General features: G+C 38.1%; 1 protein-coding gene across 1 annotated transcript in view; it reads right to left on the bottom strand.

Moving 5' to 3' along the window:
* oprm1 (opioid receptor, mu 1) overlaps nucleotides 1-18,974 on the bottom strand; it is a 40,172-nt gene extending 21,198 nt beyond the window's left edge. The window contains exon 1 of the mRNA XM_028469286.1: nucleotides 18,550-18,974. Within this exon, the coding sequence (XP_028325087.1) occupies nucleotides 18,550-18,803 (254 nt within the window). The 5' untranslated portion in view covers nucleotides 18,804-18,974. The remainder of the gene's footprint in view (nucleotides 1-18,549) is intronic.
* Between the last annotated feature and the right edge of the window lie 6,962 nt (nucleotides 18,975-25,936).

Below are 25,936 nucleotides of genomic sequence, written 5' to 3'. Positions count from 1 at the left end.
TGCCAAAAATAGATACCGGTACTTTCCCAGAATGAGTCGCTACCAAACTGTTCTTCAAATATGTTGGGAACTATTGATCTACACATTAAACACAAAGGAACAAAGGAAAAAATACTCCACAGGCAAGAAATACACGAAGACACAAACTAGCACATAGTCATTGAAAAGCCACTTTTTAAAACACATAAAAATACGGAACCGGATTTTGGGCAAATCAAGAATAAAGTCCAAATGTCAAGATTAATTCAGAATCAGAATGTTTTTTATTCGCCAAGTACAGTTTAAAAACAGTACAAGGAATTTAGCTTGGTAGTTGGTGCAAAAAGAACAAAAAACAAACCAGAAACAAGAAACAATATTAATGATAAATATGAAGTATAAAAGATAAATAAACTGTATACATATATACAAGTGCTGCAGGTAATATTGTATAAAAATATATAAAGTATAAATGTCGAGATTAAAGGTCCCATATTATGCTATTTTTCACCATCTCCATTTGTTCTAAGAACCCCAAAAACATAGTATTGGAGGTTTATTTCCCCAAACTCGCCTGTTTTCCAGAGTTTTAGCCTCTGAAAAGTCACTTTCTGAGCAACTCTACACAAACAGGCTGATTTACGGCCTGCTTATGCATATTCATGAGTGGGCGTGTCTATAGACGGGGCACTGACTTCCTCCTCCCCGCACGGTGTCGTAGGGCCAGAGGACGGCCCGCCCTCCTCCCACCCACTCCGTAACTGAGCTCATTGTGCTTTATAAACACGTGACAGAGCGCGGGGGCGGGGCGTTCGCTGGTACATGCATTGACTGTAGAAAATACACACATAGCACTGCGCGAAGGACGCTGAAATGCTCACCTTCGTAGGCGTGTCTGTTTACATGTCAATCACGGCAGAGAGCTTCCTGGAGGCGTGGCTTCTCCAGCTCAGTGCAGCGTCAAATTCATCTTCAAAGTGGGGACGCGTCATCAAATTGGAGCGAGGTGTTTGGGGTCACCCTACAGTAAGAAAGGAGCAAATCACCCTCTAACTAACGATTGAGGGAATCAATAAAAAAAACACTTTGGGCATGTGTATGAAGCACAAATAGCACTTTTATCATGTTTAAAGCACAGAAAAGTCCATTTAGCATAACATGCATCCTTTAAAGTACAAATTTATAGAATATAGTGTAAATGTAATGTCAAGATTGAAGTCGAATTTTCAAAAATTAACTCAAACTATAAATTGTTCCACTTTTTCCAAACTTGACTAGTTTGTGAGCTAAAAGAGAAATAATATCTTTGTTATTAAACCCAACTTTGAAGTAAAGTTGAATGTATTCATCGATGCAATCTTGTATAGAGTGAATTGGCCCTCATCAGCTTCCGTAGATTTGGCTTCAATAGCAAACATATCACAATGTTGTCTTTTTTGTTCATTTTCAAAATTTAGACTTTAATCTTGTCTTTTCAACTTCATTCTGGACACTTATTTCTTGATTTTCTCCATCAAAATGAATGAATAAATAAAGTTTTTTTCCTCCTCTAAACTATTATTTGGTGTTTGGCAGCTAATGAGCCAGAGTAAATGCAGTATATTTCACACATATTGTTATTCACAAATGTGAATGAGTTGCTTCCCATTTGCTAAATTCTTGACACTTTTAGCTTGCACTTAATGCTGAAGGTTGCTCTGACACATGTTTTATTAGACAAAACAATAATTTGTGGAAAAAATGAATCAAGACTTAAAGTGTTTATTTGCAGTCCTAATTTACTTTGGTTGTTGTTTGATGTACCTGCAGCTCTGTCCGTGTGCAGCACTAAACCCTGCAGGAGAAATGACTGGAGAGACCCAGATTTAGCTGGAGGACACATAATTCCTGGCCTGTCACAGAGCATCTGCCGCATGCCGCATATTCATTTACTAAGGCAGATGTGTTAACACACAATTCAACTGTTTATTCCTTCAGATTCAAACCATTTTTTATTGTTAATTTTTAACTACTGTGTGTTTTTTGTTTTATTTTATTTTTTAAAAATGAATAAATGAAAATATTTGTATTTATTGGTGCTTAAAAATTAATCAGCGTTCAAGGACCGCGATGCTTTCGTTCAGCTGCTGCTATAGCGCGGGTCATTTGAGAAGCACTCATCCAAGCTCTGATTAACAGATAAATTAAAAACCACTCTTTGATGAGGACCTCTAAATAATTTTTGGATTGGCTAATTTTCGAAAACGGATAAAAACATGAATAACAAATATTAAACTAACTTGTGTTTCAGTGGATTCACTGTTTTAGTCGTGTTTAGTTTGTCTTTGAGGTCTGTGGTGTCAGCTGAGTTTGAATATTTTGGTTTTTGGAGATTAAAGCTGCTATCTGGAGTTTCTGAGAGGACGTCTCGATGTCCCGCCCTCACTTCCTCCCACTAGCTCTAGAATCTACCAGAAGCCACGCCTTTACTTTTCTGCTCGCGCATCGCGGAACATAACAAGGTCACATCAGGTCATATTGATATAGGTCTATGGTTCAGGTAAGAACCAAAATCATATTTACCCGTTTGCTGTTGTGACACGCGGCCTTGTTTCCGTGCACAGTTCCGCATTCACTTTGATTGACAGACTCCAAAACAGGAAGTCGAAGCCTATTGGCTGAGGGCACTCGGCGATCGTTTCCATTTGTATAGGGGTCTATAGGACGAAGGAGAGACTTATATACATTAATGTATATAAATGACCATAGGCAGTAGACCATAGTAAAAGACTAGTTAGATATTTTTTTCCGTTTGAAAAGAATCATACATAAACATAAACTTCTCAGAAACTCCAGATATCAGCTTTAAGTGGGTGCGTAGTTTAAATTGTTTGCATCAAAGCACGTCTGGTGACTGATATGTTTAATGTCATTGAATTATAATGAGCATATTTTGAGTGAAACTGCTAGAATTCATCATTCAGAGGAAAGCTAAAATGTTCTGCTGACTTGAACATCAACTTTGTGAAGAGGCAGCTACAGCATGCATGGATGTAGGAAGTGAATTAATGTTTCAATACACCAGTGTGCAAGAGTAATGGACCCCTGATAACCATTAACCGTCGTCTGTATAAAAGTCCAGTTTTCAGGAGTCCGTCGTCCTCAACCTTTATCCTCTTTGAATGAGTTCGGATGAAAACAATTTTCTGCCCAAGGATGTTGACAATCTCGGTTCCACTGATTGCTTTTCATTTTTAAAAGGTTTTTCATTTCCGCGATGATGACCAAACCAGAAGGGCAACATGCAACTTTAAACCCATTTACAAAGGTAAAGTAGTTGCTTAGGAACAGTTAGTTGTAAATGTTAAGAGACCGCCAAACTTTTACAAGTTGTACTTAAAGAGTAACTGAACCCCAAAGCCACTTTTTTCTGCTGAAAACAAACATTTTTTAGTATGAAGTAGTGCTGTTGATTGACTAAAATGTTGAGAGTTGGACCAGGATCAAAGTATTTCAATTTGGCATATTTTATTGTAAAATGTTAGTGTGACTGCCCTCTATGGGTTGAAACCCGGCTATTACATTTGATTTTTACTATTGGCTGAGAAGAAGATCATGTGAAATTTTGGGACCATCTTGCATCACAAACAAGCACTGTTAGCCCCGCCCCTTTTATAAAAACTAGCACCTGTGGGCTCTACAATCTGTGGTGAATAGTTGGATTGAGAGAAGAGTGAATAGAAAGGTATATTGAGTAGCAACTGGTTAACATAGCAGAGATTGTTCATTGGAGATTTTATAGTATAAAGTGGGCGTGTCTTGACTGCTCCAGGAGCCCCGCCCATAATCAAAGCGGGTGTTTAGTTGCCCTTTAAAGTTTGACATATTCTTTACATTTTTTTTAATTGATATATATATATATATATAAAACTTAGAATAAGGATAAAAAGGTAGTAGAACTGCACCAAGCTTAGTCTCGAAGGAAACAAACCTAGAACTTTCCCTTATAGTCATGTCACAACTTCAGTGATGCAAAAATCAATGTGTGCAACCTCTGCTGTGACTTTTGCAAGTAATTAAGTTGAGAGCTTTCATTTACCGTTGAGTGAAAATGGAATGTCTGCTGTTCTATCGCCAGTTAAAAAAAAAAAGCTCTTTTGATTAGTTTAAAAGTACATTTTTAATTACTGTATCTTTTCTGTGTGTGATTATCCACTCGTGCTTAAAGTCTGCTCGTTTAACTTGTGTTGTTATGGATTTTATGATGAAAGTGAAAGTGGCCTAATTGTCTCCGCTCTAATAATTGTCTATTTGCTACGAAAACCAGTTGTTTACCTCCCCCCACCCCCCCGGGCTCATGCTGCAGATGCATAAAATGTCAATCTTTGCCACACACTGAGCACTCAAAAATGTGTCCTCTCAATAATGATGATGAAAATCATTTTGGCAGCTTTTGATTAATTCACAAGTGGAGAAATTACTCCTGTAGAAAGTCTTTGATTGCTGCAAAGCGTAGGTCAATATTTTTTTTTTTAGTTTGTATGGATGAGATGGAGTTCGCCAGTTCCCTGAAAATCAGGAAAATCTATCGCAGTTGTCAACAATCGGTCTGTTTGAATTGCAATCAGGTTTGTAAAGAAAACAATGTAACGTTCAGTGGCTGAGATTGAGACTCAGTGTCTCAGGAATTGACATTGAGGTGTGTGTCTTTGCAGTTGAATTGCACACACTGCGATTTATAAGTCTGAATATTGTAGTTCTGCCGGACTGCGGGAGAACTACTTTATCTCACACAGATTAATTTGGTTTCCCTTGGTAGCTGAAAAATAGCCTTTGATCAGAAACCGTCACAGAAGGTAAATCACGTACAACACGCACAAGGATATTCATGTTCGACACCCAAGACTGGCTCCGTCATATCAAAGACTTCAACAAAGCAAGTAAGGGATCCGGAGGGCTTTTTTTGACCTTGATTTGCTTCATGCATACACAGTGACTGACTATATTGCAATAAGAAGGATGAAAAGCTCTAGTCCATCTGGGACTGCCACCTCTTGGTTGTTACAGCAATTTTCAGCATTGTTACGACTGTTGGCAGCTTCTAATCAATTATCATTTACATTTTTGTACCTTACATTTTAATTTTGTTGAAGAAACGCATGTGTTAAAAAGATTTATAACAAAATATATTTTAAAAAAAATATGTAAAAAAAAAAAAAAATTCATTTTTATCTGTCATAGTCAATTTCTTTGTTTTTACTTTCATATTTTCACCAGCTTTGATTCATTTTTTTGTCTGTTAGCAGAATTACATCAAAAGTGCTTAAAGGCACACTGTGTAACTTTTGGCCACTAGTGGCGCTAGACCGGCAACTTTCACGCAAGCGCCCCTAGTGGCCACAAGCGCTGAAGCACTGTCGCAAAAATCAACAAACCATCAGTCGGGCCAGCATCCTTTCGTCTTTTGATTGTGTATGCAGACAGTGGTTGACCTGTAACTTTGGGGTAAGGATTGGCTCTAAGAGCTGGGCTCGCCGTGGCTACAGTGTATAGGCTGGAGGAGCAGCCACCACCGCTGCCCTCCTCTCCACGGCGCTGGAGTCTAGTCGCTCGGACTTCCTTGCCGCGTCGGTGGCCGGGTGACCCCTCCAAAGGGGGCCGACAATGGCGGTGAGGCCAGGGAGTAGGGGGGGAGCACCTCTGACGCCGCAGCTACAGATTGCTGCGGCGCAAGCCCAGCCCTTAGAGCCAATCCTTATCCTGAAGTTACGGATCTGACTTGCCGACTTCCCTTACTAAAGAATCCACGTTTAACTGAAATATCGCTGCGATTAGTGCACCATTAACCCAACACTAAACTACCATATTGTGCTTTGTCGGCTGTAAACAGAGGCTAACTCGTTTCAGCTGCCCACAGCAATGGCGTATGGTGTGACGTCACGTGGGAACTATATATATCCGAGCCTGTGGTCACGTGACTGCCGTAAAGTGAAACGTTCTCCAGGCATTCTCCAGGTCACACGACTTGGCCAAAGACGGTCAGTCTCCTCCAAACTTACATAGTCGGCATTTCAAAGAGGGAATCCCCGCTCGGAGCATTGATACTGTCAAGCTCTGTATGTTGGCCTGAGAAATCATTTAAAATAACTCATATGGGTCAACTCTTTAGGTCACGAAGTACACGGTGTGCCTTTTAAATTGATTTTTTTTTTTACCATATTTTAACTAGAATAGAATAGATAATAGAATAGAGGGGAAATTCACACTTTGCAGTAACACAATAAAATAGCAGACAGTAAAAACAAAAATATGACTCTGGCACAGATGTACATTTCAAAAATAAAATAAAATTACAACAAAAAAACCACTACCTCAAAAAAAAACAACAACACATGTACAAATGAATGAATATGGTTGGGGGAGTATCAGAGTGGTGATAGAAATTGAGTTGTTGATCAGTTTGATGGCAGTGGGAACAACCGTACACCATGGAAGATTCCATTAATTTTTGGAGAGGATCTGGATCAATATGCTGATTCTGGCCAAGTATCAACGATCAAAAAATATTACTATCATCATTGGTGAAATTTCAAAAATTCATAATTTGGTTTTGTAATTTACCGATCTTTATTTAATTTCACCCAGTTATGTCGAGTTGGTTCCTCAGTTACCTCCTTAGGTTTCAGCTGTATCAGATTCAGATTGCTCATTTTGTCGCAAGATTTTGAAAAAATGGGGGTGTCCATACATTTGGACATATACTGTATCGTTAATAATGGAGATTGAAATTTCTTCCAAGCCTTTAAAGTGTGAATGTGAAAATAGTTGCGAGAAGTACTTGCAAAATGTTTTAAAAGAACTTCATGAACACTGACAAATGAAGTCGACGCGCAAGTGTTGAATGTAGTTGGAACTTTGAGCTATGACTCATTCACAAATCACAACACAGCTGTCGTTGAAATGCAAATAAGGTGAAAGTATTGCAATGAGATGTGTTTGATTACATTATTGTTCAACTTATTCAACCAAACCAACACTGCATGTGGCGTGCGATTCAAAACTGTGACATTAAAATGCAAGCATTGAGAACTGTTTTTAACCTGAAGACGCAGCGTCTTATGGTAAGTTTTCTGCTTTTTTTATACAAATAGTAACAAAAGTTTGCATGTGTGACATAAGTGAGGGTTTTTTTTTGCCTTTTTTAAGAGACTTTTTTCTTTTGGCATACGTTGGGATGTGTGATTCTGGCCCAATGCCCAATGACCTGATTTTGGCACAGAAAACATGCAATGCAAGAAACAAACTCAAGTCCGTTCATTCGTTTTTCATTATGTAACAAAAATATGAAAAACGAAAAAATTTGATATTTGTTTCCAAAACCAAAATGAAAAAACGGAAAACGCCCAGTGAAGTGAAGCATTACACATTCCGTGATATCTTTAGCTCTGCAACACTTAAGAGTCTCTAAATCCTCCGAAATGTCCGTAAGGAGGTTCTTTGCCCAACACCAGCTAAAGCGAAAAGGACACGTTTCAGATGCACAGTTGGAAGCAGCGATCTTGTCATGCCAAACTGCCGTTAGCGTCATCCGACGCTGTCACAGCGTCGGATGAGAGTACACTTCCGGTTCACGTACTTTGGCAAATCGGTAATGGAAAAAAAACGAATAAAGGTGTTCGTTTTTCATTTTCTGTACCTAAGCAAAAAAGCTTGAATTTGAAAAACAAGGCATTTTCCATTTTTTCATTATGGTTTTGGAAACAAATAACATTCAAACAATAATGTTTGAATGAACGAATGATACACGTATTCAAATACACCAAACTAATCAAACAGATCCAAACAAACACCAACAGAAATGCCACAGGAACACAAAAACGTTTATTATCTAACTGAAAACCAAGCAGACCAAAGCACTGCAGTGAAGCAAACCAAAAGGCACAGTCATTGACTGCTCACTCTGTAAGAGAATTAATCTCACTTAACCAGGGCAGAACTTTTTCCACTCAAAATTCTGCATGGATCAGTTGCAAAATAGGTGAACGTGTGAAATGAGTTTCTGCTTTCAATAACATATATTCACTCCAAAAAGGGTTTATTTTCTTCACTGATTTCAAATATGAAGCCATAACAAAGTTTTGTTTGGAAGCCCAATCAATTTGAGCTCTAAAGCTGTCATGTACCGAGCATAAATGAAAGGAAAAAGTGATGGGAGAAGAATAAAGTTGTAGTTTACTGTAAAAGACATTAAAATTCTGCCATTCGAGTCAGTTCAAACTTTCAAACTTTCAGTGAGAACACCAGAAATGTAGAAGTGAAGTTTGGCAGAGTTTTGAAATAGTAATGAAATAATAATAATTAAAAAAAAAAAACTCTATTCCACATCCCACAATGCAATGCGCAAAAAGTTTTCTATAAATGTCAAAAAGAGAGTGCTTACAGTGGACATTTGAAAAAAAAAAAATAGCTGCAGTTTTATTCTTTTTCAACTTTTTTTTTTGAGGAAATGATCTTAGATTAATTGATCAAGAGGCCTACACTTTGTTTTTATTTGATAAAAATGTCCATCTCCAGCAGCTTAAAAAATAAATCAATGAATTAAAGCACCCTTATGTTTTGCAGCTCTAAAATCAGGTGAAACATTGATAATTCCTGAAGTGGCCTTGAAATGATACAAAGTGAATCAAACATAATTCTGCATAATAACTCGTCTTCTTGTTTATGGACGTACAAAGTAGGTAGTTAATTATTATTCTTTTTTCTTCTTATTGTTGCTATTGTTATGAAACATGAAACACAAAACCCAATTAAAACACGAACGAACCGCAAACCCTTAATGAACTACAAAGCATGAAAAAAGTACAAACCCAGAATGAACCACAAACAAACCGTGAAGCACGAACGACCAACAAAACATGAAGGAAGCAGGAAAAAAGCACAAACTCTTAAAGAAGCACAAACAAACCATGAACCATAAAACTCAAACGAAGCACGAATCACAAACGGACGGCGAACCACAAAGCATGAATGAAAGCGTGATAAAGTAGGCCTCAAAAAAAGCAAGAACCCTGAACGAAGCGCAAACAAACGATGACGCACGAACCCGCCCCAAATGAACCGCGAACCCCGAACCAACCGCTTTGCGTGAAGGATGAAAAAAGCCCTATCCCTAAACTAAGAACAAACGTTAAGTCATTTTGCCACAGAATTGGTTTTGGAAGTCGTTTTAAAAGCATTGATGGAGCTTAAAATCGGTCGTGATGCTGTTGAAGGAGCATAAGACAAGGCCTAGAAATCACACGCCATCGTTAGTGCAGGCTGATAACTGCAGATATCCCGACCCCAGCTAGGGGTGTCCTGATCCGATATCGCTGTCAGATATCAGCCTGAAAACAAATATCGGATTTAAATTTCTGGATTTTTTTTTCCCAATACGTTTTTTATTTATTTTATTCAATTGTAGAATACTGTAGATATTATGTTGAAGGTTAAAATGTATGTAACCAATTGGTTAATAATAAATGGGTCAGTTTTTCCTCATATCTACTGTTGCTGACTATTGCTCTCTGTTTGAGTGACATCACTTGTTCAAGCCTTTTCTTGACATTCCACACTACAAAATAAATATTTTTATTTATTTATTTTTTTAATGATTTTTATGATTCAAACTGATATCGGATCAATACCGGTATCGGGCTGCAATATTACTATTTAGAAGTGCAATGTTGAAAATGGTAGCGTAGCTTTCCGAAAGTTGTGTAATCAAATACACCGGTACAGCGGTATATTAAAAATTCATATCATAACGAAAATATATACCGCAGAGCTTTAAATTCACTTTTTAGATCACCAGCCGGCATGGCTAGTAGATTCTTAAAGTTACCAGCCAACCAGATTTAACACCAGCCAAATTTTTTTCCAGCGAAAATAAACTACATTAAGTGCCACGGAATAGATTTAAGCGTTCATGTTTTTTTTTAAATACTGATTGCAGAAATACATTAAAATGGTTTAAAAAGGTGTAATATGTAACTTTGGGTGTGTTTATAAAGTATATTATCATAACTTATTAAACAAACTTAACTCAGATGAAAATTGGATCCCTGGAACACTGTTTGAAGTCAGAAAAAGAAAGAAGTAATCAAGTACTAACTTCTTTTCAAATCCTCTTTTATCTTTATTTTCCCCGTGTCGGCAGCAGCCTTCCTTTTTTCCAGTTTAGGTTTTCCAACGCTTGATAAATACATCCACGTTTGTTTGTTTTTTCATTCCGTCTCACTCCTCCGATAACGAACCAAAACAGTCTGCAGTGTTGCCAGATACACATTGCGTTTTAAAGTCTAAACACGCACAAAAACCTTCAAATTTCTTGGCGGAAAACATCCCAATTTGGTAACAATGTTGTAACATGGTTTCTTCAGCCTGCCGATTCAAGCAGATGCAGTAGCTTTTGTTTTGTTCTTCACCACCCAAAACGGCTAGTAGCGCTACAATGTTACCCACCAAAGTTAATTTTTACCCGCTTTTGGCAGGTGTTAATATAAAGCCCTGTATACCGGTATTCAGTATGAACCAGTATACCGCCCAGCGCTAGTTTATTCTTTTCTCAAATCCTGCCCTATGCTCCTTTAAATGGTAAATGGACTTGGTTTTTATAGCTCTTTAATGCCTACATGAAAGCACTTTACAGTCTATTATATACAATATTCACCCATTCACACACCAATGGGACTGAGCTGGTCAACCAGTCAACCACTGGGAGCAACTTAGGGTTCAGTGTCTTGTCCAAGGACACTTCGAAACACTGACAGGGATAGACTGGGATTGAACCCCCAACCTCTTGATCGGAAGACAACCCTTTAACCACCTGAGCCACAGTCGCCCTTAATGACACAATGAATGGATACTTAACAATACAAACTGCTTAGTAGGCCTTTTGAAGGCTGTTGGAACTGTTGCTGTGCATTAAAATGACTGCCAGGTGACGGCAGATTAGTCATCAGAGACTCTACGTGAGACCTTGTTATTCATCATGGCAGGCAGCGGGAGCCACGAGGAAGCCATTATCTGTATGTGTGTCATTAATCTTGAAGAGTAGATTGTGTCATCAAATAAGTTTTTATTTTTTTTAAGACTTGGTTCAAACTCCAATAAAATAACAGGGAAGTTTTGGGGTCACTTTACAATCACAGAGCAGAGCCATGGACGTATAATTCCGGTGCAACAACAGCATATTTGAGTGGCTGTGATCAGTGCAGCTCAGCAGGTGAAAATCAGTTCTCACCTCTTCAAATAATGAAAAGAAAAATACAGAGTTCTAGAAAGGCTGCAGCTCATGAATGTGACTAAGAGCTCCAGCTGCCCATTTAGCTGGATTGGGGCGTGCAGCAGGCAGTGGTTTGGTAGAGGTGGCGAAGTCGTTTTGTTCTCCTCTGGCTCAAAACACCACCCAGAGTTTCCATGGTAACAGGAAGCACTCAGCTCTGGCGGCACATATTCCTCGCGGAGCCCAGTGGTTTCTATTCAACCGCGATTGATTTTTTCCAATTGAGCATGCACATTGCACATGCTTTGGTGATATTTGTTCGCTTACTAGAAGTTAGCGGACGTTTGTACAGTTTTTTTCCCCCCACACACACGGCTGAGGATGTACAGAGAGATAAATGACCAATGGAGGTGTTTGATAACTTTTTCAGGACATTGTTGTTTTCTGAACCTGGTTAGAAAAGCGCTCTCCTGTCCTCTGCTGTCTGTGTTTAATCTACAAACCTACAATCAAGGCCATAGCCATAAAACACGGTGGCATTAACATTTTTATGTAAATATCTGCAGTGTGTAATCAATCAATGGATGTTTACCAAGAGACAAAGCAGGGGGTATAGAGGAAGAGCGACTGGCCCATGTTACGCTAAATTGACTTTTCTGTGCTTTAAACATGATAAAAGTGCTATTTGGGCTTCATACACATGCCCAAAGTGTTTCTTTCATTGATTCCCTCAATGGTTAGTTAGAGGGTGATTTGCTCCTTTCTTACTGCAGGGTGAGCCCAAACACCTCGCTCCAATTTGACGACGAATTTGACGTGGCACTGAGCTGGAGAAGCCGCGCCTCCAGGAAGCTCTCTGCCATGATTGACATGTAAACAGACACGCCCACGATGGTGAGCATTTCAGCGTCCTTCGCACAGTTCTATGTGTGTAGTTTCTATAGTCTATGTATGTACCGGTGATTGCCCCGTCTTGTGTTTATAAAGCAGCATGAGCTTGACTACGGAGTGGGTGGGGTCAGTGTCCTGTCTATAGACACGCCCACTTATAAATATGCATAAATAGGCCGCAAATCAGCCCGTTTGTGTAGAGTTGCTCAGAAAGTGACTTTTCAGAAGCTAAAACTCTGGAAAACAGGCGAGTTTGGGAAAATAAACCTTAAATACTATGTTTTTGGGTTTCTTAATAGCATGACATGGGACCTTTAATAAATTTGATTGGCACATTTTTTTTTAAAGTAAAAATCTTGGGGAAATGTTGAGTAAAACCATAAAAATATTGATTTGGTCAATAATGCATCTTTTTCAGTCATTTATTCATTTTAAATGCATTGAACTTGATTCAAAGCCTGACATTTTGTGATAAATTATCCAAATATAGATGGAGCCAAACCATGTAAACCACTCAAGGCCCAAGGGCCAAATCCAGCCCTTTGGAGAGTCCAATTTGTCCCGTAGGGGAAATTAAAAATGACAGAGAAAACATGAACCATTGTGTCAATGAAACTCAACAATATTTGCAGGGGCTCACAGTTTTCCCAGTGCTTTTTATCACATGACTGCGTTCATTTTTTATGGTAAACAGTTGAAAAAACTCGTACAAAATTCTTCTTTTTTCCTCAAATTATGACATATTTAATAGAAATTGGTCACAAAATCTAGGAAATTGAATGTGAACATCCTGTTGGGACTGATCTATATCGCTCTTTGCTTGAATATGGTCGGTTTCTTACATATTATGTATATTATGTATACGTAGAAGTGCAAACTATGGAACAATGTTGTTGAAACGATTTGCTTTCCTGCATAAAATCTGTGGTTCACTTGAGATCAAACTGCTCCGTATTTGGCCCCTAAGCTAAAATGAATTTGACACCCCTGCTTTAGAGCATCAAATCCGGCCTGCTCGAAAAAGTGAAAATGATAGAGAAACATTTTGTAAAGTACCAACTAATTCAGTTGTAGATATCTCATTAGATAGATGTAGATATCAAATTAAAATGCCCTACATTTGCAGAGCTCAGTTTTCCAGTTCTTTTATCACATGACGGCAATCAGTTTTCCAAAATCTGGCAAATATTCCTCAAATTATTCCACGAAATTTCACAAAATTCCCCAAATGTGGTACATTTAAGTGAAGACACTTTATAATTTATATATAATTTATATGTGGAAGCGCCAAACAGGGCACATTAATGTTGAATTTGCCCACCTCCCCAAAAAAACAAAACAAAAAAAAAACAAACATTGATTTCTAATCGGTGTAATAATCACTGCATACTTCAAGGGCTATGCCTGTATGCCTTCATTTTACATTCCCCACAGTATGAAGCAGATACTTTCACCAATATCCCACAAACGGACCATAACCAAGTTATTAAAAAGTCAAAAAAAAAAAATAATAACTTCAGGCAGCTTTGGCTCTTTCAAGCATGTTTTCTGTTTTTAGAGTGTGGATGAACATTAATAGCAGAAAAATTGACTTGTATTGTTTCCTGAGCCACCTGGGAAAGAGGGTAAGAAGACGCTCCATCAAATGCAGTTCCGACATCGCAGTTTAGGTCATAAAAAGTCTGCATTTCATTTGAAATTCCCTCGGACTAATTAGGTGAGTAATCAGCTGGAAAAAATGAAGGCTGACCATTTTTATCTTTACATTTGTGCTCGAAGCACTTTAACGCTCTCAGTTTTGGACTCACTACTAATGGACGATTTTTTTGTCTGTATTTTCCCCACTCCATCCCTCCACCCTGTCCTTCAATTCATTGTTGTTGTTTACCATAGCAACAGCCAGAGCTACATTGAACGTCAGCTTTCAAAGTGTAGTGAAGGAACAGAAAAGTGCTGCCTCTCGCAACAAAATCCACTTCAGTGAGTGGACGTCACTGGCAGAATGGATGGTCTATTTTTTATTTCCTGAAATATGCATGATTATTATAACACAAAAGATACATTCAATTATGAACAAAGGGGCTTTTATGAATTTTATAATGTAGGAAAATGGGACGCAGCCATTGGTGAGAGACTTCTGTTCACAAAGTGTGCAGGAGAACTGTGAATTCAAAGGTTGAAGAGAGAGAGAGAGAGAGAGATTTTCTTTTTTTTCTCAAATCCACATAATTATTTTTGTGTGAATGAAAATAATTTATTTGACATTGTTTTTGAATTAAATGGTTATGTGAGAGATGAGTGAATGGCCATCACTTCTATAGTGCGTTTTTAACCACCTTGTTCATAATTAATCATGCACAGTAACACTAACAACAATTCATTTGGTCTCATAAAGGAACTTTGAGTTCAGTGTTTGGCTCAGGATTAAACTGGGGATTAAGGGGGAAACGCTTCACCCATCTCCACTTATCCACCTGAGACACAAGCACTTGTTAAAATAAAGGCTTTGGGTGGTTTATGACACTGGTGGAAACCTCTCATGGACTGTTCATTAGGAACAGCTTGGGTTATAGAAAACATGTTAACAATAACAAACAATGGATGTAACAATAAGAGATTGAAGCAAAAGGGCATTGTGAGCAAACAAAAAGACGTGGTTTGAAAAATTGAAAGCTTTCGGTGGTTGGATTGTTTCAGACTTTTATCCTAAAATCAAATCAAACTGTTTCCTTAAGCTTTGGAAACATGGTTCAAACATATAAATATATACACTATATTATAGTATTATACACTACACAATCAGTGAGTATATACTGTCTTCTATATACTATTAGTATGATTAGTATGGTGACCATTCCCACTGAAGTATACTTCCAAGTTTCCCAAGATGCATTTGGAACCTACACGAACGGACAAAAACCTGAATCACACTGAGGCTAAATATGTCGGTTGATTCTCCACCTTTGAAAGTTCTGAAAACATTTTAAACGAGAAAGTGACCAAGTAGAATATCAACATGTGGTCATTTGATCCATAAAACTCGCGGAAACGCATTTAACTCTGACATTTCGGAGATTTTCGGAGTCCCTGCATTGTGCTACTGACAAGACTTCCAGTTAACTTCAAAACAAGAGCCCTATTTACAAAAGGGTTTAAAAAACTAATGGAAGGGAAGAAGAGATGCTTTTATTTTGAAAAGGGAATGTCTGATTTTTAGCTTGATGCCGGTGTCATGTACTGAGATTGGATATACGCATGCTCGTACATGCGCACTACCGGAAAAATAATTTTTGTTATAAAAAAAAAATAATCGTTTTTGTTTATTTTTGTTTTCAAAGTGGGTTAGGGTAAGGGTAAGGTGACACCAGTGTCAGTCTGAGTTCACATCGTACCGCGATTGTATATGCACATATATGGGCATGCGCACTGTCGAAAAATGAACTTTTGCTAAAAAAATTAATTCATTTTTGTTTATTTTTGTTTTCAAAGTGAACGGACACATGTTTTATTTGTTTATTGTATTATGTTAGTGTTAGGATTATAATCTCAGTATGTGACACCGGTATCACAGTCTGAGTTTACCTCCGTACTGAGATTATAACCCTAACCCTATCCATTAAACAAATAAAACATGTCCGTTTACTTTGAAAACAAAAATGAATTTATTTTTTGTTTTTTTTAGCAAGAATTCATTTTGCGGTAGCGTGCACGCGCATATACAATCGCAGTACGATGCGACCTCAGTACATGACACTGGTCCCAGGATTTTACATTGCGCTCGTGGGGCGGTTGAGTATGACTAGTGTGCCCACCGTGCACACTTTGAAAATGTCTCGATATAGTATACATCCAGGTATTTATCGCATACTCAGTCTTTTCATACCGTCTAATGTGATCGCAATAGATACTCATTTAGTGTATTACGTTAGGATGCGATTTTGAACACAGCTATGGTTTGAAAAATTTAAAATGTTTGCATTTTGATGGTTGAATTGTTTCAGACTTTAAGTTTCCATAAGCGTTGGAAACACAATCATTTTTGATGGAATGCTGGGATTATAGAACTCTTCATTTATAATTAAAGTGTGACACCATAGTAGCTGCTACAGTAAAAAGTATTCCATGATACGCTATCAGTAGTATAGTGGAAGCAAGTGGGAATGACGGCAACTCAGCCAGGAAGTGTTGGGATGTAAAATACCTGTGTCGTCTCAGTGTTGGGGTGTACCCTATGACTTTCAGTGAAAGAAACGTAAAGCTTCAGCATGCCAAGGCATTTTGGATCCTCTCTCCTGCTTTTCCTTTTTATGGTAACAGTTTGGAGATGTCCTTGTCGTGTTTCAACCTGATTGCTCACCAGGACAGCAATCAAAGTCCATAAAAACATGGTTCAACAAGTTTTGGTGTGCAGGAAGAACATATAAAGCCATAAAGTCCAGACAATAACTGTGGGAAATTGTCTCTTTGTTCCAGGCGTTCACAGCCTACCTCACAAATGACAGTGATGGCATAAACTCACGCTTAGAGAGTCCTGTTTGAATGTGCTACCTGAAAAGCGTGAGTCATGTCAACATTGTAACCTGTTCGTCATGGGAACAAAAGAAAGGAGCCAGGGGAAAGTATGAAAGTACCACTCAGCTCTTTGGGCAGCACAGTCATAAATGGTTAACAATTCAACAATTCTGCCTGACTCATGAAGGCCCAGGGTCTGACAGGTGGAATAATCACCCTTATGATGGGAGTTTGTATGTTATCCCCATGTTGTATGTTTTTTTTTTCCCTGTAGCATATCCCCACAGTCCAATGTATGTATGTCATCAGCCTAACATACATAAAGCATGTATGTTAGGCTGATGAGTGAACCATTAACACCATTGACTTTGTAGCTCATTTCCCTGAGATGAAGAGTGATAATGGAACATTTTCTGAGACACAATCAAAGTTGGAAAGTTCCATTTGTTTAATAAGTTTACAAAAATGCTAGAAATGGTAACAGTTGATCAATGAGAACATTGAATCTAAACTTAATGTTTACTCTTCAGCACCAAAGTTTAGAAAGTTAGTGAGACACGATGCATCGTGCTACAAGATATTGTGATATTAAAATATCATCGTTGATTGTACAAGTAGTATCGCAATCTTGGGAAGTGGGGTGAAGCACACCTTTACATCCCTGACACATCTGTCCCAAGAGAGGATGTCTTTTCAACTGCAGGAGACATATTTAGTCCTCATATCCAAAAGGTGACAATTGCTAATATTCTCAAAAAGGAACTTGTGCATATTTTAAATCTGAGCCGTTTAGACTGTTCCAATTTGATGTTTTTTGTTTTGTTTTATTAAATCTTGTGATTTTTTTTGATTTTTTTAAGAATGTCACGATTACAACATTATTTGGTTTTTATTTTAGACTGATGAATTGTCAGTCTCTGCTTTTGCAGAGTGGCACTTTTTGCACTTTGAATAGGAAAACTTGGTTTAATTTATGCTATTGTTTATTCTATATTATCTATTCACTTGAGTTTAAGGTTATACCCACATGCAATGTAAGTATGCCCAAAGGTAATCAAACAAAAGCATGTTTTTTTTGTTTTATCTTGTTTTTTCAAACTCAACTTCTTTGTGTATTTGTGTCTTTTTTCCCCATTTCCAAAAACGTCAACTTGTATCGTTATCGTGTGCACGGTATCGTACATCGTCTCACGAAGTTTGCACATCGTCCCAACTCTACTAGTGAAACATTAACATCACATTGCCAACAGCATCATTTCCAGCACACGTTACACCCAATTCATCTATTTATTTTGCAGCTCATTATCCTGGGATGAAAAAAAACCAAAAAAAAAACTAAAAAGTAAACAGATATGAAAGGGTGATGATGTGACATTTTTTTAAGAGACAAAGTTGGAAAGTTTAATAAGTTTACAAAAAGTTAAGAAATTGTAACAGTTCAGTTGGAAGCTAAATGCCTAAAATTGAACTCAATGTTTATTCTAAACTTGATGTTTAATTCTTAAAAGGAGACCTAATTGGAAAGCAATATACTGGAGCTGTAGCACTCATGTTGGATTTTTCTTTTGCGTTAGTTTGTTTTGCGTGTGCACATGTCACAGTGGTGTGTGTTGATGTGATGGTGTGATGGTGTGGTCCACGGATGGAGAGAATGTGTTGTTGGAGAGACGCACAGTGCGTGTGTGCTGCAGCCTTTGCTCTGGAGAGCTTTGAGGTCTTTTTACGCACGGCTTAAAAACACCATCAGCTGCACATCATCCTCATGGTTCTTTTTTTTTTTTTTTTTTTTTAACACAGATCTCAGAATCACACACATGTCCAATGTGCTCCTAATATCACCAACACACACACACACACACACACACACACATATGTATAAGTAGTTAAGTTCCCATGATCACACCTGACTTTTCTTTCCTTACCTAACGATGATGTACATGACCAGCACGTTTCCAACCAGTCCAACCACACACACGATGGAGTAAAGCGCGATGATGACAATCGCGACCAGGGCCGGGTTGGTGTCGTGCTCCAGGCTGCCGCTGAAGCCGTGCTCAGTGTCACATCGCGGCTCTGCGAAGCTCGCGTTGTCGGTAAAGTTCCGACAGAAGCTGCTGTTGTTGAAGGACGCGGAGATCTGTCCCCGGAGGTCCGAGCCGTTACCGGAGCTCTCCATGGTCTGTGCACGGGATGTGAATCAGGCGGTAGTTGCCGGTTCAGTGTCCGTGTTCGGTTCGTCGCGGTCGGAGGATGTAGTTGTTGCGTTTGGAGGCGCAGAAGGAAAGGAAGCACAGACAGAACCACGGAGCTCAATGTGCGACGTGAACACAAACGACTTTCCCTTCTTCGTTCCTCCCCTGAGCCCTTTGTGTTCACTGTCCTTCCTCCCTTTGGCTCACTATACTTTCTCTTTCTTCATCTTTTATTTCATCTATTCATCATTCAGGGCCCAATACTTATTATTTGGACTTTTCCCTCCATCCATTTGGTGAATCTGGTGTTTAATATTATAAAATAGAAATAAATAAAAAACACCTAATGATTTCTTAATTTTTTTTTTTTTTTGAATAAATAAAATCACTTAATGACTTCTTGAATTCAAGATATCGTTATGTTTTTTATTTATTTTATTTTTTTATTTTTAGCCTACTTTTATGTCTTTCTCGTGCTTTAATGTTGATTTGTGCACTTTTTGAAGCAGAGGTGAAAGTAACGGATTACAAGTACTCACGTTACTGCAATTGAGTTACTTTTTTAGTATATTTCTAAATCAGTCATTTTACTTGTACTACGTTTTTAGAAGAAAATAAAGTAATTTGTTACAACCCTACACGAAAACCGATACTGAGCAAATTCATGCATTTAGCCATGCTTTTTTATTTTTGAATTAAATTCGTTGGTGTTATTTTATTAAAAAAAAAAAAAAAAAAAAAAAAAAAAATTGTAAGTTTTGACAAACCTTTTATTTTATACAGATAAGTTTGTGGAAAATAAATTCGGTCCTAAGTGGGCAAGACTTTGTCTTTTCCTTTTTTTAATTTTATACATGATATGTTTACTATATGCAAGGGAACTGTGACAAGATTTATTACCAAAAATAAACATGTGGGGGGAAAGTATCTAATAACTTTTACTTTGAATACTATTTAATTGAGCTACTTTTTAGGCCAGGCTACCAAACTCAGAACGCCACTCACTTTGTTGTTGTTGTTGTTGTGTACACTAGTTAAAATCACTACTCCCCTGTTATTCGTGAACGGATTGGGCTGAAGTTTGGTAGCTATAATCTATGGATGTGTACGCATCGACGCTCTGAGCCAGATTTTTGATTTGGGGTCCAGAGGAGCTCCAAGGGGCCCCAAAAGGAAAAAAAAAGAATATTAAGACGGTTGGTGGTACCGAATCATTGGCACATACCAATATATAGATGGAGCCCATTACCCCGTATGTGGCCCGGGGGTGCCAGGGGAACCCCGGGGGGCCCATTTTTCAAATGACTACTCCGTTAGTTCTCATTAGATCAGTATGCAGTTTGGAATGAATACTCTATGAATGAATATAATGAGACGCTCTGAGCCCTTTTTTTTAAAAAAATAGTGTAGGGGCCCCCCATTTCCGGTAATTTCCAAATTTATGGGAACATAGTCATGTGATATATCGCTTCAAAGATAATTCAACGTAGATTACAATTATGCCTCACACTATTTGATTTGGGGCCAGGGCCCCCTTTTTAGGCAATTTCCGTTAAAGTTGTTTTCTCATTTATTTGTGAGTCAAATATTGCAACAGTTGGTGGTACCGAATCATTGACACATACAATATATGAATGGGGCCCATTACTCCATATGTGCCAAGGGGGCGCCAGGCGGCCCCCGGGGGCCCCATTCTTCAAATGACTACTCCTCTGTTACGATTTTACGTTGCACAATTTCATTTGTTTTACTCTGTGGAACCGAGTCACTGAATTCTTGGGAAGGTAGTTCGTGCTATTCAGTGCGGAGACGTTCTGCGGGCCCGGCCGTATCAGAACTTGGATTACTGATTTCTGATTTACTTGTACCTGAGTACAATTTCAATCAAGTAACAGTACTTCTACTTGAGTAGAATAAAGGTACTCTTTAGCCTCTGGTTACAAGCATGTGTATCTGATTTTTTTCTGACCGCATTTCTGTTTTCATCCGTTTGCTTTCATATCATATACATTCCTGCCTGATTCCTTCTCGTTTTGGGAAAGTATTATTTTATTTGCTTGCTTTTTGTTTCCTTGGCTCCTAATTATTTTTCCGACAACTTCTGTTTTGCATTTCATTCATCTTTTGTTCTTCTCATCTTCAATCTTCTCTTCTTTATTGACCGGTTTTTCTGCAACTTTGTGATTGATTTTTTTTATTTATTTTTTTATAAAAAAAATGGGTCTGTCTTTCCTATATTTTACTACTAGTTTCTTATCTTTGAAAAATGTACATTGTTTTTTTCATTTTTTTCACTTCCTATTCCAAAGTTTTCATGTTCATCCCATTGTTTGACTCGTTGCTCAAGAATGCTTTGTTTTTCCTTCAAACACAGTGTTTCCTATTTGTAATTATTTATTTACTTTGACCTTTCATCAAATAAATACTTTTCTTTTGTTATTTGTGTCTAGTGCTTTGTATAACTTGTTTATCCCATTTTTTAAACTCCCCTATTTCTCTAATGTCACATGTCGTCTCTTATTTCATTTAATGTTGCAATGCTTCATGCATTTCCGTCTGTTTGCTGTTCTTTTCTATTTTTCTTATTACATCATGGTTTAATGGATGCTGTTATTGTGTATAGCACTTTGTGTTTCAACCTTTCAAACCAAAAGTGCTTATTAAAGATGGATTGAGAGGGTTTTCTACATTTTATGGAACTGTTTTTCCTCTAGGCTAGACTGAATGGTCTCCCAACAGCCAAAAGCATATATCTTGGGTTTTTGCACATATACAAAGTAATGCAGTTGAAGTACATTAAATTTGATTGCCTAAATTGGTCCTGAAACTCTCACCCAAAGTAACAACAAATGTGAAATATTCACTCTCAGCAATGAAACCTCAAAATGAAATCATGAAGACAGTAACAAATAGTCCAGGGATATAATCTGTCAACTCCAGTGGTGACGAGTCCTCCCTCTTCTGATTTTTGCTTTCCACACTTTATTTTAATGAGCATTGTAGAGCGCAGTAATGTAGCCTTGTGTAATCCAATAGGGATTGATTTTAATCAAGAGAATGTCCCAGCTTGTCTCATTACAGCTTCAGAGAGGCACGAAATGGGCAAAGAGCATGCTGGAGGTCTGTGCAGGGCACCGCATTCCAATAAGCACATCACTGACACACAGACTCATTGTAGTAATATTGTTTTACAGCAGCCTCACTTATTCTCTGTAAACACTGAACCATCATGCTGTAATTTAGCAACACACACTGGTATAAATATTTTTTATTCATTTTTTTTGCCATTCATTAAAACTGTTTTGTGTATTCTCAGAAGGAACTTTCCCCTATGCAACTGAAATTAACAAGATAGTTAATACAGATTACAATACAAAACAAATTATTATAATTACACCATCTGTATTATGATTATTATTATTATTAATAATGATAATAACAGTAACGATAATAGTATTTTTTTTTAATAATATACCTTGTTTGCTTATGCTATCAAAGATTAACATAGTGAAGTCTTTTTTCATGACAGCTATTATTCTTCAAAAAACCTGAAAACAAAACAAAATATATATATATATATACGTTTATTTTATTTTATTTGTTGACTATTACTAGCCCTCCCTAAGGAAGGGGAAGCAACACTTTATTAGAGGGTAAATTAGAAAAAGAGAGGGCAGGAGTGCACCCAGAATGGGCTAGGAGAATAAGGGAGAGGGAGTTAGGGTGGGACCTTAAAAGAAAGTTGAGAATATAAAGTATAATGTGATGTTACTTATGTGCATATTGTGCTATGGGGTGTAATCCACTGGAAAGTAACATAACAGCTGTAAGGCGAGAGGTGGAGTCATGCAATAATACAAAGGTAGTGAATAAAATAAGCATATAGCTTCATGACAAAAAATAAACAGATGTAGCTGTGTTTTGAGTATTTTCTGAATGTGAATTTGTGTTACAAAGGACAACTATGGAAAGTGCCTTTAGCTAGAATCTGCAAGAAATCTGTGCGCTCATCACAAGAGAGTGCAAACCTCTGCCAAGCGCCAAATCTCCTCTTTGCCAGGTATTAACAGTTTATCTGGATACTAATTCTGATTATGGTACTATGAACATTCACACCTTAAAGGTTTGTAAGAAATTAAGAAATGTATTTTCCGTTAATAACGATAAAACAGGTTCAAATGCACCAACATTTTTTTTTCTTTTTTTTTTTTTTTTTACAAAAAAGGGCAATAAAATGCAAAATTCTGATGTGATCCAGAATAAATTTGGTGTGATAATTGAGGAACAAACCCAACATAACTAAGTCAAATTTCATAAAGATCAGTCAATTACAGAGAAAATAATGAGAAATAGAGATTTTTTAAAATTTTTGAAACTGATCCAGAATCTGTATATTGATCTAAATTCCCTCAAAAGTTTAAGCGAAACATCAATGGCCTAATGCTGCGTTCACACCGGATGTATCACAAAATGTCCGTACGTCCAGATTACATACAAAGTCGATGGATCGATGCGTCCCAGATGCGAAATCTCTCCTGTGCGGCGGTTTGGTCCGATCCGCACGTCAAGTGTGTTGGCCGTGCGAGCGTGCTCCGGATTTTACGCATATTCACACATTCGTAAGAGTTGAAAATACTGAACTCCTGCAACTGTTCCACATGACGAAAGCCAATCAGAGTCTTTGTTGACGATGACGTCAGGCCGTCAACACGGACACCGGTTTGTTCACCGATGGAGTAGAAGCTGTGTGTGACCGGACTAGGAAGTATTTGGCATTGAGGAGAATCAGCGAGGAGGTGGTAGTAGCAGGTAAAAGTTCTCTCTGTAGCACTGAGCTAGGATAGCATTAGCCGCTAATCACACCGGCTTTTTTCACTGGTGGCTTATGTTTATGAGAGGAGTAAAAGGAGCGCAGCTCTTCGCTTCAGCAGGCAGTGAAACTCACCAAGTTGGATGTGTCGCTGGTGGGCGGGGCTTCGCTTCATACGTATGTATGAAGCGAATTGGGGACATTTTTTCATCCTGCGGACCCTGCGGTACATTTCGTGCGGCAGAGGCGTCCGGTGCCGCAGAAGACGCATTCGGTGTGAACGCAGCATAAGGTCTATCTTTGGTTAAAATTTCGCCCAAAGTATTTTTGACTTAATAATTGTAATAATCCTTCCTCCTCCTTAGTATAGTGGTCAGTATCCCCAACTGTCACGCAAGAGACCGGGGCTCAATTCCCCGATGAGAATATGAAACTTTATGGGGAGTGGTGGCCTAGTGGTTAAAGGTAGGGCACGTATTTCCTCCAGATACACTTTTTGGGTTGAAATTGTTTTTATGGCCTGACAGAAATTAACATAGAAAACACAGCTGTAAACCTGTAAAAACTTTGGCCAATGAAAAAAGAGTAATTTTTTATTAACCAATCACGACCTCTTGCGTGCACAAGCCCACACTCAAAGCACGTCACCGGTGACAGAGTTAAAACATAGTTTTTAGTCACATTTTTTTTAACATGTATATAATAAAGTTTAGTGTTTACTTTCCGCTGAATGAGACATGAAACGACATAGCAATGAGTTTTTGTCCGCTTCTAGAGTACCGGCGCTCGTGCATGTGAGTGAGGGGTGTGGCTTTAGAGGGAGCACAGAGGGGAGGGGGTGGGTAAAAGCGCAGCACGCAGAGGATGCTACTTTCAAAACCATGCTAGTTTTCGAAAATTACCTACCTTGCCTTTAAAGCAACACCGTGTAACTTTTGGCCACTAGGGGCACTAGACATATATCAGAGCCTGTGACTGTCGTAAAGTGAAACATTCTCCAGGCATTTTCCAGGTCACATGACCTGGCCAACGACGGTGCGCCTTCTCCAAACTTACATGAGCGGTATTTCAAGAGGAGCATTGATACTGTCAAGCTCTGTATATTGGCCTGAGGAATCATTTAAAATAACTCATTTGCATCAACTTTTTAGGTCACAAAGTCCGCGGTGTGGCTTTAAGGACGCGGGCTTGTAATCGGAGTGTCACCGGTTCGAATCTCACCCGGGCCATCATTGTGGGATGTTGATCAAGTCTCTTAACCTCCAACTGCTCCCGGGCCCCACCCCATGGCTGCCCACTGCTCCTCAGGGATGGGCCAAATGCAGAAAAGTAATATCATATATGTGTAAACATATATGATGATAAATAAAGGCAAAAGCCCCTGATTAAATTAAAAAAAAGTATTAAATTCATTACAGTTACAGACGTTACTGTCTCACTTTGAGAAGCAGTGGTTTTGTGTTGAGTCAGTGAGTTTTCTCCATTAATTACCTTTTTTTGTAAATGTCTAAAAGGAAATGTTCTGGTTAATGTCATACATGCAGACACATCCAAAAGTATCACATGTCAGGCATGCATGCTATAACTCTATTTCTATTTGTACAGTTTAATGTCACTATGAACATTCTAATAGATAGCATTTAAAAGAGTTTGTGTCTTATTTCCAGGTTTACTTCTCACTCTCTGACGGAGCAAGACACTGTTAATTAAAATCATCTTATTATTAACTCCTCATTTCATTAGCTCATGTCATCATTGGGGTTGTCATCTGGCACCAAAGGCTAATGACCACACAGCACGACAAATCCAGAGGGAATTTATTATTACACAGAGAGCTCAGGCCAGTGGAATAATCAGGCAGAAAGCTGAGAAATACTTTTAACGATGGTTTTAAGTAAATGAATTCCTGAACGGGCCAAAGATTCAGCAGTGCTGATGTAAAAACAAACATTCAAAAAGTCTTTGTACGGTAATTTACATTTTAAAGTCATCATATTGCAGATACTTAAAAAAAAGGTGTTAAAGTGAGTATATATTACATTTTTAAACCTAAAGTTTATTAACACCAAGCCATAGATAATGTGTTTAAGTGTCAGACAGAGGCTTATTACTCTGCACAACATCGGATTTAGTTAAAAGAAAGCAACAAAGCACTTGTGACATCATCCAAAATCCCACCCAACAATGAGTCAATATATCAGCAGCTTTTATAATATTTCTCCTGTCTTTTCTATGACACAAACCCTGAACAGGAACTTTTTATAACCTCTAATATGATATATTTCAAACGATTTGCTGTTCTGTATG

This window comes from Gouania willdenowi, chromosome 15 (genome assembly GCF_900634775.1).
Source record: "Gouania willdenowi chromosome 15, fGouWil2.1, whole genome shotgun sequence".
In the NCBI taxonomy this organism is placed as follows: domain Eukaryota; kingdom Metazoa; phylum Chordata; class Actinopteri; order Blenniiformes; family Gobiesocidae; genus Gouania; species Gouania willdenowi.
This window is presented reverse-complemented; position numbering and strand designations above follow the sequence as displayed.